The sequence below is a fragment of the Trematosphaeria pertusa genome (genome assembly GCF_010094035.1).
Source record: "Trematosphaeria pertusa strain CBS 122368 unplaced genomic scaffold BU26scaffold_8, whole genome shotgun sequence".
NCBI classification, from domain to species: Eukaryota; Fungi; Ascomycota; class Dothideomycetes; order Pleosporales; family Trematosphaeriaceae; genus Trematosphaeria; species Trematosphaeria pertusa.
Genome location: NW_022987219.1, coordinates 1003504 through 1016893, shown reverse-complemented (window position 1 = coordinate 1016893; position 13390 = coordinate 1003504). Strand labels below are relative to the sequence as shown.

General features: G+C 54.0%; 2 protein-coding genes across 2 annotated transcripts; one reads left to right on the top strand and one right to left on the bottom strand.

Annotated features, from left to right (window-relative positions):
• Positions 1 to 18: 18 nt before the first annotated feature.
• On the top strand, positions 19 to 2565 carry BU26DRAFT_458296 (sorting nexin-like protein-41). Its single transcript, XM_033824975.1, has 6 exons — positions 19 to 318; positions 379 to 644; positions 696 to 962; positions 1027 to 2082; positions 2136 to 2249; positions 2301 to 2565. The coding sequence occupies exons 1-6, from the start codon at positions 225 to 227 to the stop codon at positions 2403 to 2405; spliced, it is 1902 nt and encodes a 633-aa protein (XP_033683170.1). The 5' UTR covers positions 19 to 224; the 3' UTR covers positions 2406 to 2565.
• On the bottom strand, positions 2358 to 8161 carry BU26DRAFT_328290 (HEAT repeat protein-like protein). Its single transcript, XM_033822149.1, has 8 exons — positions 7996 to 8161; positions 7027 to 7931; positions 5879 to 6890; positions 5587 to 5829; positions 5312 to 5540; positions 4953 to 5266; positions 4384 to 4904; positions 2358 to 4269 (listed from the first exon to the last, which is right to left on the bottom strand). Exons 1-8 carry the CDS (start codon positions 8115 to 8117, stop codon positions 2609 to 2611), a joined length of 5007 nt encoding a protein of 1668 aa, XP_033683169.1. The 5' UTR covers positions 8118 to 8161; the 3' UTR covers positions 2358 to 2608.
• Positions 8162 to 13390: the final 5229 nt, after the last annotated feature.

Sequence of the window (13390 nt, the reverse complement as noted above, 5' to 3'; positions counted from 1 at the left end):
CTCGACTGTAGATACGTAATGACACAAAGGTGTGCTCTGGAATGTAAACGAAGAGGACGAGGTGTGCGAGCTGGCGCACGGACGCGGCCCGCCTCAACGTCACTTGCGGCTGCAAGGGCCAGCACCGCCGAACCACCTCCTCCGCCCGTCCCACCCGCCTGTCGCTCCCCCGTTCTCCGCACTCTCTTCTTATACCTTTCTTGCACATTCCTCTTCTCGCCAACATGTGGGACGACGAGGACAACAATCCGTACGGCTCCTTTGCCCGCCATGATTCCAATTCCTCCCATGTGCCTGGCCTCACCTCTCCCGGTGCCCGTAAGGCTTCCATCCGCAAGCGCATAACGCGCGCATTCGATCACTATTGACCCCCTTCAGTGCCGTACCGCCCTGCCACGCCGCCTTCAGACTCATCTTCGCCCCCGCAGGAATCACCAGAGTACATCTCGCAGCGGGACATGAGCGATGTCGACTACAACGAGGAATCCCCAGGCACGGAGCCCATCACCCCCAAGAAAGGCGGCTACGACAGTCGAGTGGAGCAATGGCTGTACGAGAACCCCGACTCGTCCATACTCATCACATATGCGGGGAAGAACCTGGAGGGCGGTGGAAGCTTCATAGCCTACACTATCAACACCGGCGTATGACGGAACCCTGCAAGCACAAGACGGGCGCAACTAATTGTCATGCAGGGCCTTGAAGTGCGGCGGAGGTACTCCGAGTTTGCTTCGTTGCGCCAGACGCTGGTCAACCTGCACCCCACCCTCGTTATACCTCCGATTCCCGAGAAGCACACAATGGCCGACTACGCCGCGAAGCCGACCAAGGCGAAAGAGGACGCTGGAATTATCGAATTGCGGAAGCGCATGTTGGCTGTCTTCCTAAACAGATGTAGGCGGATGATGGAGGTGCTCGACGACGGTGTGTTCTGGAGGTTCCTCGACCCCCACACGAGCTGGGTATGTTTCTTGCTCCGCTTCTGCACTGCTTGGGATTACTGTGCTCACAGAATTTGCGATATAGAGCGAGGTTCTGCACGCTCCGCCAGCCTCCAACATCCCCAAGCAAGTCCTCAAGGCGCCCCCGCTTGATACCGCGAACCCGACCCAAGCGCACAGCTACCTTCCCGTTCCCTCAGCCTCTGCCAAACTAAAGACAGGCTATGCGACCTCGCTCTCCGGCACTCCCACTTCACCACCCACCTACGCTGCCACGCCTTCCACAGCCGCGCATACAACACCCGGTCCCCAAATCTTCGGTCGCTTCCCGCCAGAAACTAAGAATCTGTCCGAGGAGGAGCTCGATCCATACTTCGTGAACTTTGAAGCATCTTCCAAAGAATTGGAGGCATTACTGCAAGGTAGCATGGAAAAGGTCAATCGGCGCACATTATCGCATCTGACAGCCTGGGGAGACGACATGGCCGAGCTGGGTGCCCGCTTCAACGCTTTCTCACTGTCCGAGCAGTCTCAGTCCCTAGCCGCTGCCATCGAGAAGGTTGGGCAGGCAGTCGATTCCACTTACATCGCAACGGCCGAGCTATCCTCATCGCTGAGCGCGAGCTTCGCAGAACCCATGCGGGAGAGCGCGCAATTCGCAGGAGTCGTACGCAGTGTGCTCCGATACCGGGTGCTGAAGCGCATACAAGAGGAGATGACCAAAGATGACCTTGATAAGAAGAGGGCGCTCTTGGAATCGCTGGAGCGCAGCGAGGCAGAGGCGAAGCGTCTCGAACAGCATCTCAGCGGCACAGGCCTCTCAAGCCCACAACGCACCCGATCAACTTCAAACAGCTCACAACGCAGTAGCAGCGGCCAGGAGAGGCGGCCCTCCGAAGATACAGCGTCCATCGACTCCGACTTCCCACCCACACATGGCGAACAGCCGCCTCCATCGTCGTCGCAGGGTACGCCAGAGACGAATTCACCGACTAGCCCTCATAAGAAGAGCGCGAGTGGGAACTTTGTCACGAGCAAGCTGTTTGGGCCGATAACGCATGCGTTTAGGGGCATGGCGGACGTGGATCCGGAGAGGACGAGGAGGGATCAGATTGGCAAGACGAGGGAGAGTCTGCAGCAGGTATGGGTATCCGAGCAGTTCTAGCTCACTAGTGCTTACCAATGGTTCTGTAGCTCGAACAAGCGTTACAAGTCGCTGAAAAAGATACCAAAGACGCCAGTAGTGGCGTAATGAAGGACCTACGACGATTCCAGTCTGAGAAGGAGAACGACTTGAGACGATACATGGTACGCATCGCATCTGTCCTCAATCGCGAGCTTTCACTGACAAGTACATAGATGGAGTTCGCACAGTGCCACATTGACTGGGCACGCCGGAATCAAGCTTCATGGGAGGAGGCAAAAGCGGAGGTCAGTAACATCCAGGCACACGTTGAAGAGTAAGCGATGGTCATTCGGATAGTGTGATTTCAAACGCGATGTAATGATTGCTACCGACCTTCGGCTGGAGGCTCAAGGCTTAGGTTGGACGACTGCATTGTATGAGATAAGACGCGTAATGCTGTATCAATGAAAGAGAACACTACCAGCGAATGTTGAGATTCCTGTTCGACAGCATCTCGATTCCTACTCTACCCGTCTTTTCCTCAGTTTCCAACCGCCTTTTCCACTACGATCAACCTCTCCTTGGCACACCTTAGCACATCCACAACGCTCTGCTCAAGCACCCTTTCGACCTTGTCTAGCCATATCCCATGCACCTCGCTCTCCTCCCCTATGTCCACAAACTCCCTCAACATCCTCCTCACAGTCGACGCATCCTGCGATCCCACATTCCACCTCACCACCACCTCCGCCGCGCAAATACCTCGCATACCCAGCGTAAATACCTCAGGCTTCGCACTCCATCCCAGCGCGCCGTCAATCTCTTTCTCCGCGGTGGACGTCAGGACAGCGAGGGCCTCGAGGACCCATGTTGTAAGCCCCGAACGTACGGCCGGTGGAATAATGGAGCAGGGGAGTAAAGAGAGGACGCGAGACCAGAGCACGGCGTCGAGGGTGTCGTCTTTGAACAGGTTTTGCTTCTCTGTGCTGAAGAGCGCGGTGTCTTCTTTACGCGCTGCGGCGAATGCGGACGTGAAGGGAGGTGCGAGAGAGGGAGTTCCGGTGAGGCGGCGGAGAGCTTCTTTGCAGAGGGCTTCGGAGCCGGGCCTGGACGGAGCAAAAGTGGTAATGAGGAAGTTGGCTAGGCGGTGGGTTGTTAGGATGGGGACTGCGGGGGTGATGGTACGTTGTTCGGAGGAGGGTGGGGACGAGGATGAGACGTGCGCTTGTAGAAGCTTGGTCGTGGCTAGCGCAGCCGTGTCTCGAATTTCGTCGTCGTCGTCCGTGAGCATGTCGTAGAGGACGAAAGTTAGACCTAGGAGCAACGGCCCTGTGCTTTTTGAAGACGGGCTCATTGTCCAGATATGCTGGAGCGCGGACACGGACTGTGCAGCGGCGAAGCGAGCATCGAATGGATTCGTATCGATGATTGCCATGCGGAGGACGCGGATGTATCGCGCGATGCGGTGGAGGAGTGTTTGCCGATGAGCAGGATACTCGTGGTAGGTCCAGTCGAGGAAGAAGCCAAGGAGATGAAGGGCGCTTTGCATGTTTGATGGTGCGGCTTCTACGCATCGGGTTTCCAGCTTGTCGAGCATGGAGAGGAGATCAGCTTCTTTGATGAGAGAAAGACAGCTTTTTGTCATTCCAGGCCGCGAGAGGCCGTTGGCGAGGACAGATTGGGCCTTCGAGAGGACTTCTGGATTATTTGCGTACTGGATCAGAGTGTAGATATGCACGAGGATTAGCGAGATCTGCATGAGCGGACCCCTCGGGGCCTTGAGCTGGATGATGTCGCCCAAAGTGTCCAAGGCCGCGGCGCATGTATCCGGATTCCCCATTTCAAGGAGCAGCAGGGCATCTCCGATACTTTGATTATCTCTCGATACCTTGGTATGGAGGAGTTCAGGTCGAAGAATTGTGCGGTCAATGAAGAAGAGCCGTGCCAGCGATCTCTGGAGAAGCGCATTACCGTTGGCACGCTTGAGATCTATACTATTTTCCGCGCCGATTGTGAGAGACGCGGTCAGACTTGCCCAAGCTCCGATTGTTGACTGACTTTCGAAACCCTGTGCGATTGCCATGCCGCAGAGACTGATGATGTCGAGGAACGCGGCCCTTGTGAATGGGCACTTCAGTTGTGTGTACCATTCGGGGATCCATTGACGCAGATTGATCATCAAATCTTCCAATGTATCAGAGCCTAGAAGTTGTTAGACGTAACACAAATAAGGAAAGAGTAGCGGTGTTATAATTGAAACTTGAAGTTGGGCTGCAATAGCAGGAGCAAGGGAGTATTGGAAGGCTGAGAACTCACCAAGATTGGCTTGGTTCTGCGTCCACTTCCTGAGCATGTACTTGACGCACAGCAACGCCCCATGCCTTGCGTTGACAGAATCATGCGTAACGGCCAGTAATATCTTGCACGCATGGAATAGCTCGTGGGGTGGATAGAGCGACGTTAAGGTACGCGCGGCCATATCGCGAAGATGCCAGTGAGGGCTCTGGAGAAGCTTCTGGACTTGTCCAAAGATAACTTGGCGAGTCTCTTCGGGTGGGAATGCTTGTCGAAGAATTTGGAGTGCTGGAAATACTCCTTCAGCGCCGTGTAAGTCCATGGGCGAGTTATTGTCAGGCGTCGCATCAAGCGATTTCTTTAGCGGTCCTTCGGAGTCGAGCAAGCGCTCAAGGATACCAACTAAGCTTGGGTAGCTGTTGTACGAGAACCGTGAGGTCTTCGTTCGGTCGCGCTCCTTCCAATCTTGAGCTTCATCACTCCCGAGCAGGCGTTCAATCAAGGCTTTGAAGAGCATGAGGCCGCAGTTTCGGATGGGCCATCTGTACGTGATGAGCCTCGGTGTAAATGGTGGCGGCAGGGGGACTCACATTCTCGAATTTAGCGTGCTTGCGGCAAGCTCTAGTCCTTCCCCAGTATACGCCTCGGATGCAATGCTTAGTTTCGATGATGTGAATATCTCCTTGATGCAATTGAGGGCATGCACTTGAGGAAGACGAGACTCTTCAATGTTGGAACTCTGCGCTTCGACGAGGGCTTCAGCAATAAGGTCCCGCATGGCGCAAGGAAAGAGATTGCCACCCGGTTGTGGCTCCGCAGCAATGATTCCTACCATGAGCGAAGGTATTCCGCCCGATCGCCTAGTGATGGCGGTAGCTTTAGCTTGTATCGATTGTAGAGTTTCCTACATTGTCAGTCGCCGCAGCCACAACCGACCATAGGTCCATACCTGATACCACTTCTCCGGCAGTTTCCGAAGTACTTGGTGGTCGGTAGACAAGCAGCGGCGGCAGAATGACGCGAAGGTCTGAGCAACCGTTGAGAACGCACCGCGATGACGAAGCTCTACAAGCTGAGCAAAGCATAGTCGCCCAAGCTCTTCGCATGTCTCAGGTCTTATTATTGCCTTATCATGAGTGCCTATAGGAGCTTTGGAGATTATCGTTCGGAGCAATACGCTACTCACATTAGTCAATGTGAGGATGTAGTGGTACTGTGTCATACCTGGCTTCTTTCAAGCCCCGCCAGGAGTAGCTAAGTACCTCTTTCGTGTCGAGGTTGGCCTCTTCTTCTAATTCTTCTGGAACATGTCCTTCCGGAGCATCGGCACATAGTACGGTCTTGACACACGACCACAACTGATGGAGACTACTAAGAACCAAATCGTGAATTTGTTTCCATTGTTGAAACTCGTCGTTGGGAAGTGCCTGTATTTCGGCGTAGAACTGCTCTTGGTCCACGATATACCTACGGGAGTGTCAGAGTCGTGACGAACACTGATGTACGGGCATCAAACCTGATTGCAGCAAACGTTCCATGTACTGGCCTTCCGTTCACCGCTTCCGAGAGATTCTTGTGCGCGACCTGAAGAGTCAACGACAGTTGTTCGCTCAGGCGGCTGAACAGTCCAACCCTAGAGGTCGGGTCGGATGTGTGCCGCTCTGAAATTGCCCCAGGTTTCAGCGTGCACGACGAGAAGAGCAATGAATACGCGCGCGCAACACCATCGGCCTGATCAGCGCGGCCGGTACGGAGCATTGCTGCCTCTGCGCGGGTAATGAAGCGAGGAAGGGCTGACAGAATTGTATTCCGCTCATTATCCGGCATTGAATTCAAGCATAGTTGCAATACCGAGACGGACGCATCCCGAATGTCATCAAAGGGATCAAGGATCAAGTCCAATAATGTCCTAATCAGTTTCCGATTCGGTATCCGCAGTTCATGAGCCCAGTTCAATTGTCCTTGAGCAGACTTGGAGAGAAGATGATGTGGAACACGGGGATCCAGACCAGACTTTAGCACGATGATGAGCGCTCTTAGGGCCGTAATGCGTCTCTGATACGAAGCGTCTGTGCGCAACTCGCATTCGAGGAAGCGTAGGTACCACACAAGGAACTGTAATGCCTCCAGGAGGGGATCTTTACTCGTAAATGGCTGTGGGGTTCTGAGGCGTCCGAAGCACTCCCTAGGAAAGGGCATACGGATTTGCATTGCTGTAGTGGGCTTGGCTTTTGTTTTAACCAGGGTTGCGGTGCTTCCCCTGAGCCGGTCGAACAACTTCTGTGTGTAGCCAAGGAGCTCCCGGCGGAAATTAGCATCAGTATCTGTGTGGAAATGGATGAGGTTCTGTCTCAACGACTTGAAGACCCCGCCAGTGATAGGTTTCGTGATAGTGGTCGAATATACGGAGAGGAAAAGGCCGGCAAGTCGAACCTCTGGCTCAGTATGGGACATCCAGCCGCCCAATATATCATCAGGCAAATGGAGGGTACCCCCATAAACGTCGATAATGTTAGAGACGCGATAATCTTAGATGACCCGTTAGCACAGCTTTTTTCTATTTGGAAACCGCCGTCTGGTTAGTCGTTTCACGGAGGATCTGCACCTGCAAGATGCACGCGGGTAGAATAAAGAGTGACAAGGATAAGAAATTTGACGACATACCGATGTCTCTGACGATTCCTAGTTCTTTGCCAGTCTCGACAGAGGCCAACAATATTCTGAACTCCTCGAAACTATCCAAGCAGTTACTGTGTCCATCAAACATCCGCATTTGATGAGGTAGAGATCCTTTGGGTTTCACGTGCCGGCCGAAATGGAGGTAGGAAAGAAAGCCAAGGTATTCGTCGATATTCGGAAGGAAGCAATGAGGGAAGACATTGGTCTTGAACTCTTGGAGACGATCTGGCCAGACACGGAGAGTGTTGACGACTGGTTCTATCCAGGCTGGGGAAACAGCATTCTCACGAGCTGATACTTCGGCATTTGAGGAACGACGTATTTGGATGAGATAGTTCTTGACCAGATGACCGGCGGAGAGCGAAGTGTCATGATGGACGATCCATGAGAGAAATGAGGCGAATAGGGATTCTGGAGTCGCGACCCCCTTCGAATGACTTGAGTAGCGTCCTAGCAACTTCGAATATAGATCAACAAGCGTGGGAATGGTGACTACATCCTTCTGCAGAAAATGAGAAAGACCTTGCAAAGCTGGCTTGACTTTCAGTCGATCCTGGCGCCCGCAGATGATGTCAACAAATGTCGACGCCGCTCTGTTTCGCAGTTCGAGAGATCGAGGGTCCGGGCTCTTCAGCAAAACTCCCGTAAGAGTTAAGAGCACTTGTCTCACGGATTTTCCTTTGGCATTGTCGGATCTCTCGAGATAGACGTTGAAGAGCCGCAACCATATGGAATCGTCGAGCACCGCATCTCGCACATATTGGATATTCGATGTTTGACATTTTTCCACAATTGCGCACAAAATATTGCATGCAGCGGCCCGATGTGAAGAGACAAGGTCTGCCGAGTCCGCGGTATCCAGGATCGGTCTAATGACAGCATGGAGTTCGCTATACAGCTGTTAGAGATACTCCGACCAAGCAACACTGAAGCTCACGGACTTTGAGCCCTTACTTCACGCCAAGGTTCGGCTCCTCCTCCGAAAGATTTGGAATGACTCCTGAAAGATCCTTCGCCAGATCTTTAAGTACCGCCTCCGGGATTGGTATCGGTGCGGACAGGATAGCTTCTGCCATTCTAAACGGTCTTACGGTGCTCACCGCCGCGGAGCCGGTCAATGCTGCTGGGATGAATGATATCTGGCGTTGTCCAAAAAGAAACTTGTGCGACGCTAGCCGTTTCAAGCGATGACTAAGCCACCCATTTGAACCTCACTTTCTTGCGACGCCAAACCACTCATTCGATGACCCATGTACTCAACTAACAACCACAATCATATTCATTACAAATCTTCCTAAAGATCTGCCGTCCCGCCTTGTGGAATTCCCTTCATCCAGGAGGCATCCAAATGGCTCCCTGATGTAGTGCGAACGCTTGTAAGGCATACCAAGGCGTTATCGGGGCCACCGCCTTGCATTATTAATCCTATAGAGATAAATTTGTCGAGGGACCTCAGTCGCGCCGAATTCATGCAGCATACGACAAGAAGCAGGTGACCAGATGCTAATAGGGCGCGCTGAGTACTACCTACCAGCGCCATCCAGATCATTTCCCGTCAAATTGGGGTGGTCTTTTGTAGGATTGCTAAACCAGACCGGTGACGAGTATCTTGCTGAAACTCACGCGATTATGGTACACCGAGAGCGTTTGCAGTTCAGGAGCGGTGGGCGAGACCACGTTCCAAGCACAGGTAGCTGGAGTATGCTCCCTAGTTAGCTAGCCAATCGGGTGGCTTCAACGATATCATGGGGCTCATTCGACTGCGCCAGATGTCGGCTGTAGCGTGAGTTCGGGAAACTCCATCAGGGTGGCGGTGAGCTTGTTCCATTACACCATCTCCCGTTTGCGAACCCCCACGGAACCCTTGAACCTGGCGGTCCTCTCCGCTTACCTTCCTCTACTGCCTATCCTCCCAAGGAGATTTTTCGGAGCCGGGAGACTTAGTACCGGCTACTATTACCTTGGAACCCTAGTGATCCCAGAATTCGTTCGCCATCTTCGTCGCGAGAGCTCGGGAGCCAAATCCGGAGCACCAATCCTATCAGAACCATCCACCGACTGTTGCTCATTCTAAACTACCTCCGCGGACCCGAATGCGACTGTGTGCCTAGAGAAAATCCCCTACCCTGTACGTAAAGTGAGCACTGGCAACCTGTTGTACGACAATGGTGCAGTCGCCACGTCATGAGACCGTTGCCGGTCAGGAAGGTATAGATTCTCTATTCTGCTCGCCCGGTTCGACGCCCGAAGCTGCGCAATCCGGCCCATGTAACACTCATTCCGGTTCTCGATTCACCTACGAAGAGGAAGAGCTCGAAGGCAAGTTTGAGCTTCCTACTCCCGAACCTTTCTCCTCTAGCAGCGAGGAGGTACGTCACGTCGCAAGATCTGCGAAGCTCACTCACCTTTACCTGGCGCTGACCTATCTTAGCAAAGCGAGCAAGAACGGAACTCGAGATCCCCTCACGTTGTCGGGTCGAATCCGCTACACCTTGGAAGACGTCCTCAGTCTTTGGAGCTGGCAGACCTAGTCCAGCCGCTGGAAAGACAGATAATGGCATCCCCATCAACCCCTACCCAACGTCAATCCCAGCTAGCGCAGCTTACTGGTTATTCCGACAGCGATATTGATGAAGAATCCAACGAGGAGCAGGGAGTCGTACAACGTAAACGATGCATCAACAGCCCCCCGCTCGTCCGCCAGCAACGCCCTAAGCCTCTGCAAGTCCCCGATTGTGGCCCGCCGCAATCTACTCCACCTTCCGCCCCCACCAGCACGAAGCCTCCACATACCTTGAGACAGCCAACAACTCCAACCTCCCCTCTTACGAGAGGAACTTCAACAAGAATGGGTACTGCGGGTGCAAGGCCTCCTTCACTTGCGAAACCGACCCGGGGAAGCATTTCGACAGCGAAAAAGCGACCTCTGACACCAAGTGCCCAAATGAGAACAACAACCGCCAAACGTCCAAAGCGCAGTCTGCCCTTCGCTGACTCCTCTTCAAGTGGCGATGATGATTCTCCACCGCCGGTAGTCCCTACCAAACGTTTGAACCTTGGGCGTTTGAAGCAAGTTATCCAGAACAAGGGCCTGCAGGGGAATCCCTCACAGTCGCAAGCACCGAAGGCTATCATACAGAACCAGGCGAAGGGGTCAGCTGGCTTGGAGGAGGGAATCAAGAAAGATCGGAATGCTCCAGCTCAGACACTAGCAAGACTGAAGGTTCCGCCAGCGGGGCGAGATGAGCAACGATCACATCACCTAGGCAGTTCCGTGAATAATGGAGCAATTGGTTATAAAGAGCCACTCGGCGGGAAGTCTGGAAGCGATAAAGCTGGAGGAAGACCAACAGAGATGAAGATGGCACTGGCATCAAAAGCTACCAATAAGGCCCGGCTTGCCACCACTAACACCGGGGCGGCTATGCAAGCTAGACGAGATGGAAACCAGGGCCAGGGTCAGGACACTTTGCACACCATGAGACCTCCGTCAACCAATATCTCCCAGAATCAACAAAGAAATATGGTCTCGGTAAATGCTGTTGGACTGTCCGGTTCACAGCATCGCGTGAACCCAATGGTTGGCAATCCGGCCAAGAAGCCCCAATCATCCGTTCAGACTGGCCCTGGAGAGAAAAGAAAGACCGGAGACGTGCCTCTCAGACCCGATACCAGAACGGCTCCTAAGAAAAAGCTGGAAGTCACTTCAACAACCTCCACCACCCCTCAACGCACAACACAGCCACCGCTGAAGGGACAAGCTGCGCAGGGAGTGGCTCCAAAGCTGCTTAATCCTCCGACCGCCGTGAAACCGGGACCTCGCAACAACACGTTTGCTTCCACGGCAGCAGAGCGGTCAAGGAATTCTATGGCTGCCGCGCCTACGAGGAAGTCCTCCCCGAGCCATCTCACCATGAGTTCGGCAAAGGCTGACCGCTCTTCGATTCCTACTGTTATAGATGCGAGCGGTGCTATCCCTCGCCAAAGCTCCTCAACAGCTGAGGCAAGCGGAGCCAAGAATGACAGACACCACAACGTTCCTGCATCAGGCTCAGCCACCCAAAAGGAGGTCCCCGCGAATATTCCTCCTAGGTCTGCCCTTCCGCGAGCTAAAAGTGATGCTCTAGCGGCTCTGAAGGCGTTACCAACGAACCAGAACGCTAATTCAGATGCCTCGAGGCCTGTCATTAATAACCCGACTGGAGCCCCGGTTGATAACTCTGCAGACGCGCTATCAAAAGGTGCTCGAGCCATTACCGATGCTTCAGCGGCCTCCAATGTGGCGACAACGAAGCAAAACGCCAGCCCATATGTCTCGAAACCGGCGCCCAACAAACCCAAAGGAGCTACTGCCATCGATTCTGCTGGGGACGGGATAACCAAAGGCGTGCGAGATAGCTTGTCGTCAACGAAAGCGGATCTAGCGAGGCCTGTTACTAACACGATTGCTCCGAAAACGTTTGCTACATCACAGGACGCAATATCTGCGACACGGGTTGTTCCAACAAAGCCCAAAGCAAACCAAGCATTCCGAGGTGTGGGCAGCAACGTGCCAAAAGCAAGCATCACCATACGGGACAGTTGTCCCATAAATCCTTCCGCGAATACTTCTACCGCGAATATCCCAACAGAAGCTATCGAGCCCGCTGAGTATTCACCAAAGTCATCGCGGGCAATGAACGAGACTAGTTCCCCGCCGAAGAAAGATGCGAGCGCGACAGTATGGAACTCGAGCTCCACCACAAGTGAAGACCCGTCTACGGGACCTTCTGCGAATGCTACCGAATCCGACGCAACCAAAGCCACCGATCGCGTTGAGACCCCACCTAAGTCTGCCCCAGAGAGACCGGCGACAATTCGGATTCAGCCGAACGCAGTTTCTGCGAATCGTGAGGAAGCTGCTGCGCAACAACCTTCTAATGCGGGCAAGTCAGTGGAGGAGACCACAAATCTACACGCTCCACTTTCAGAAGATCCTCTAAAGCTCGATGTGCGTGCCCCCTCCGCGGCAGAGACTTGCATATTACGTCAAGACACCTACCCCGAGGCCTCTTCGGCGAAGTCAGGTCCTGAGATAAAGGCTTCCGCGCCAAGTACTCCGTCAGTCTCCAAACAACGTCCACATACTACGTCTTCTGAGGCTCCTTCGTCGACACCGCCGGCACAGATTGCCACACAAGGATTCCAGCCAGGGAACAGCAATAAAGATCATCCAGCTCCAGAAGCACAGGAGAAGGTTCACTCACCGCCGTCCGATGGTTCAGCGACCACTCCCAAGTTCGCTTCTGTAGAGCTTGGAGAGCCTAAAGACAACGAGGAGGTCGCAACTGCGGCTTCCATGAAATTTGATGCAGTTTTGGATATCCCAAAGCCAGCTCTTGCGACACATGAGAAGCCGGATTCCACTAGCGGTCTCTTAAAGGATGCTGCGCCGAAGGAAACTGTAAGCCTCCCTGGAAAAACGATGACCAGTCCCGAAGAAACCATCTTTAATAGTGGAGACCTTCGCATTGTCGCCAATTATCCTAGCGCAATTTCACAGTCGGTTGATGACACCGCCGACCTGCCAGTGGTTACCTTACCTGATCTTTCAAAACTTTTCCAGTCAGAACCATACTTCGAATACACCGTCTCCGAGAATCGGTGGTCCGAATCAGACAAGGAAAACGATACTCCTGCACCTGTTACCGTCCGCCGTGCCTTCACGTCCGTTGACGATGCTAACGATGCTGCGGAGAAGCTCTGCGCCCACGCCAAACAACAATATACCTCACTCTTTCAGGTCAAATTCCAGGCATGGTCCATCCAGCGAAACGACCACGACTGCATGTCATACCTTGGGACCTTCGCACCAATGCACTACCCATCCAAGAAAGCCTACCTCAGGATCTGGGTAGACCGACACTACGTCTCTGCCCACGCAGCCGCTATCCAAGCACCACCGCCGCACACCCCCTTCATCCAGAAGACGCTCTACATCCTGCGCCTGCACAAGTTGATCCCGGACCCGAATGCTTCTTCCCCGGTCCCATCCGACTCAGACTCCTCCTCGGGCTCCAGCTCCGACTCGTCGTCGGAGTCAGAGTCAGAGGACAGGGCAGCAAAGGCGGCCAGGAAGGACGAAGCGCGCGCAAAACGCAAAGCCGACGAGAAGCAGGCGAAAGCCGCGAAACGGCAACAGTCTCCACACCCGATGCCCCTTCTCCGTCAACACCACCCGCTCCCCTGCACGGAGCTCTATACCACGCTCGACGGCGCGAACCATGCTGCCCGCCGCCTGCAAATCGAAATGAGCCATGAGGCGAACCCGTCCGCGGCAAACGCCAGGTGGCAGGAGCAGGATGCGCGG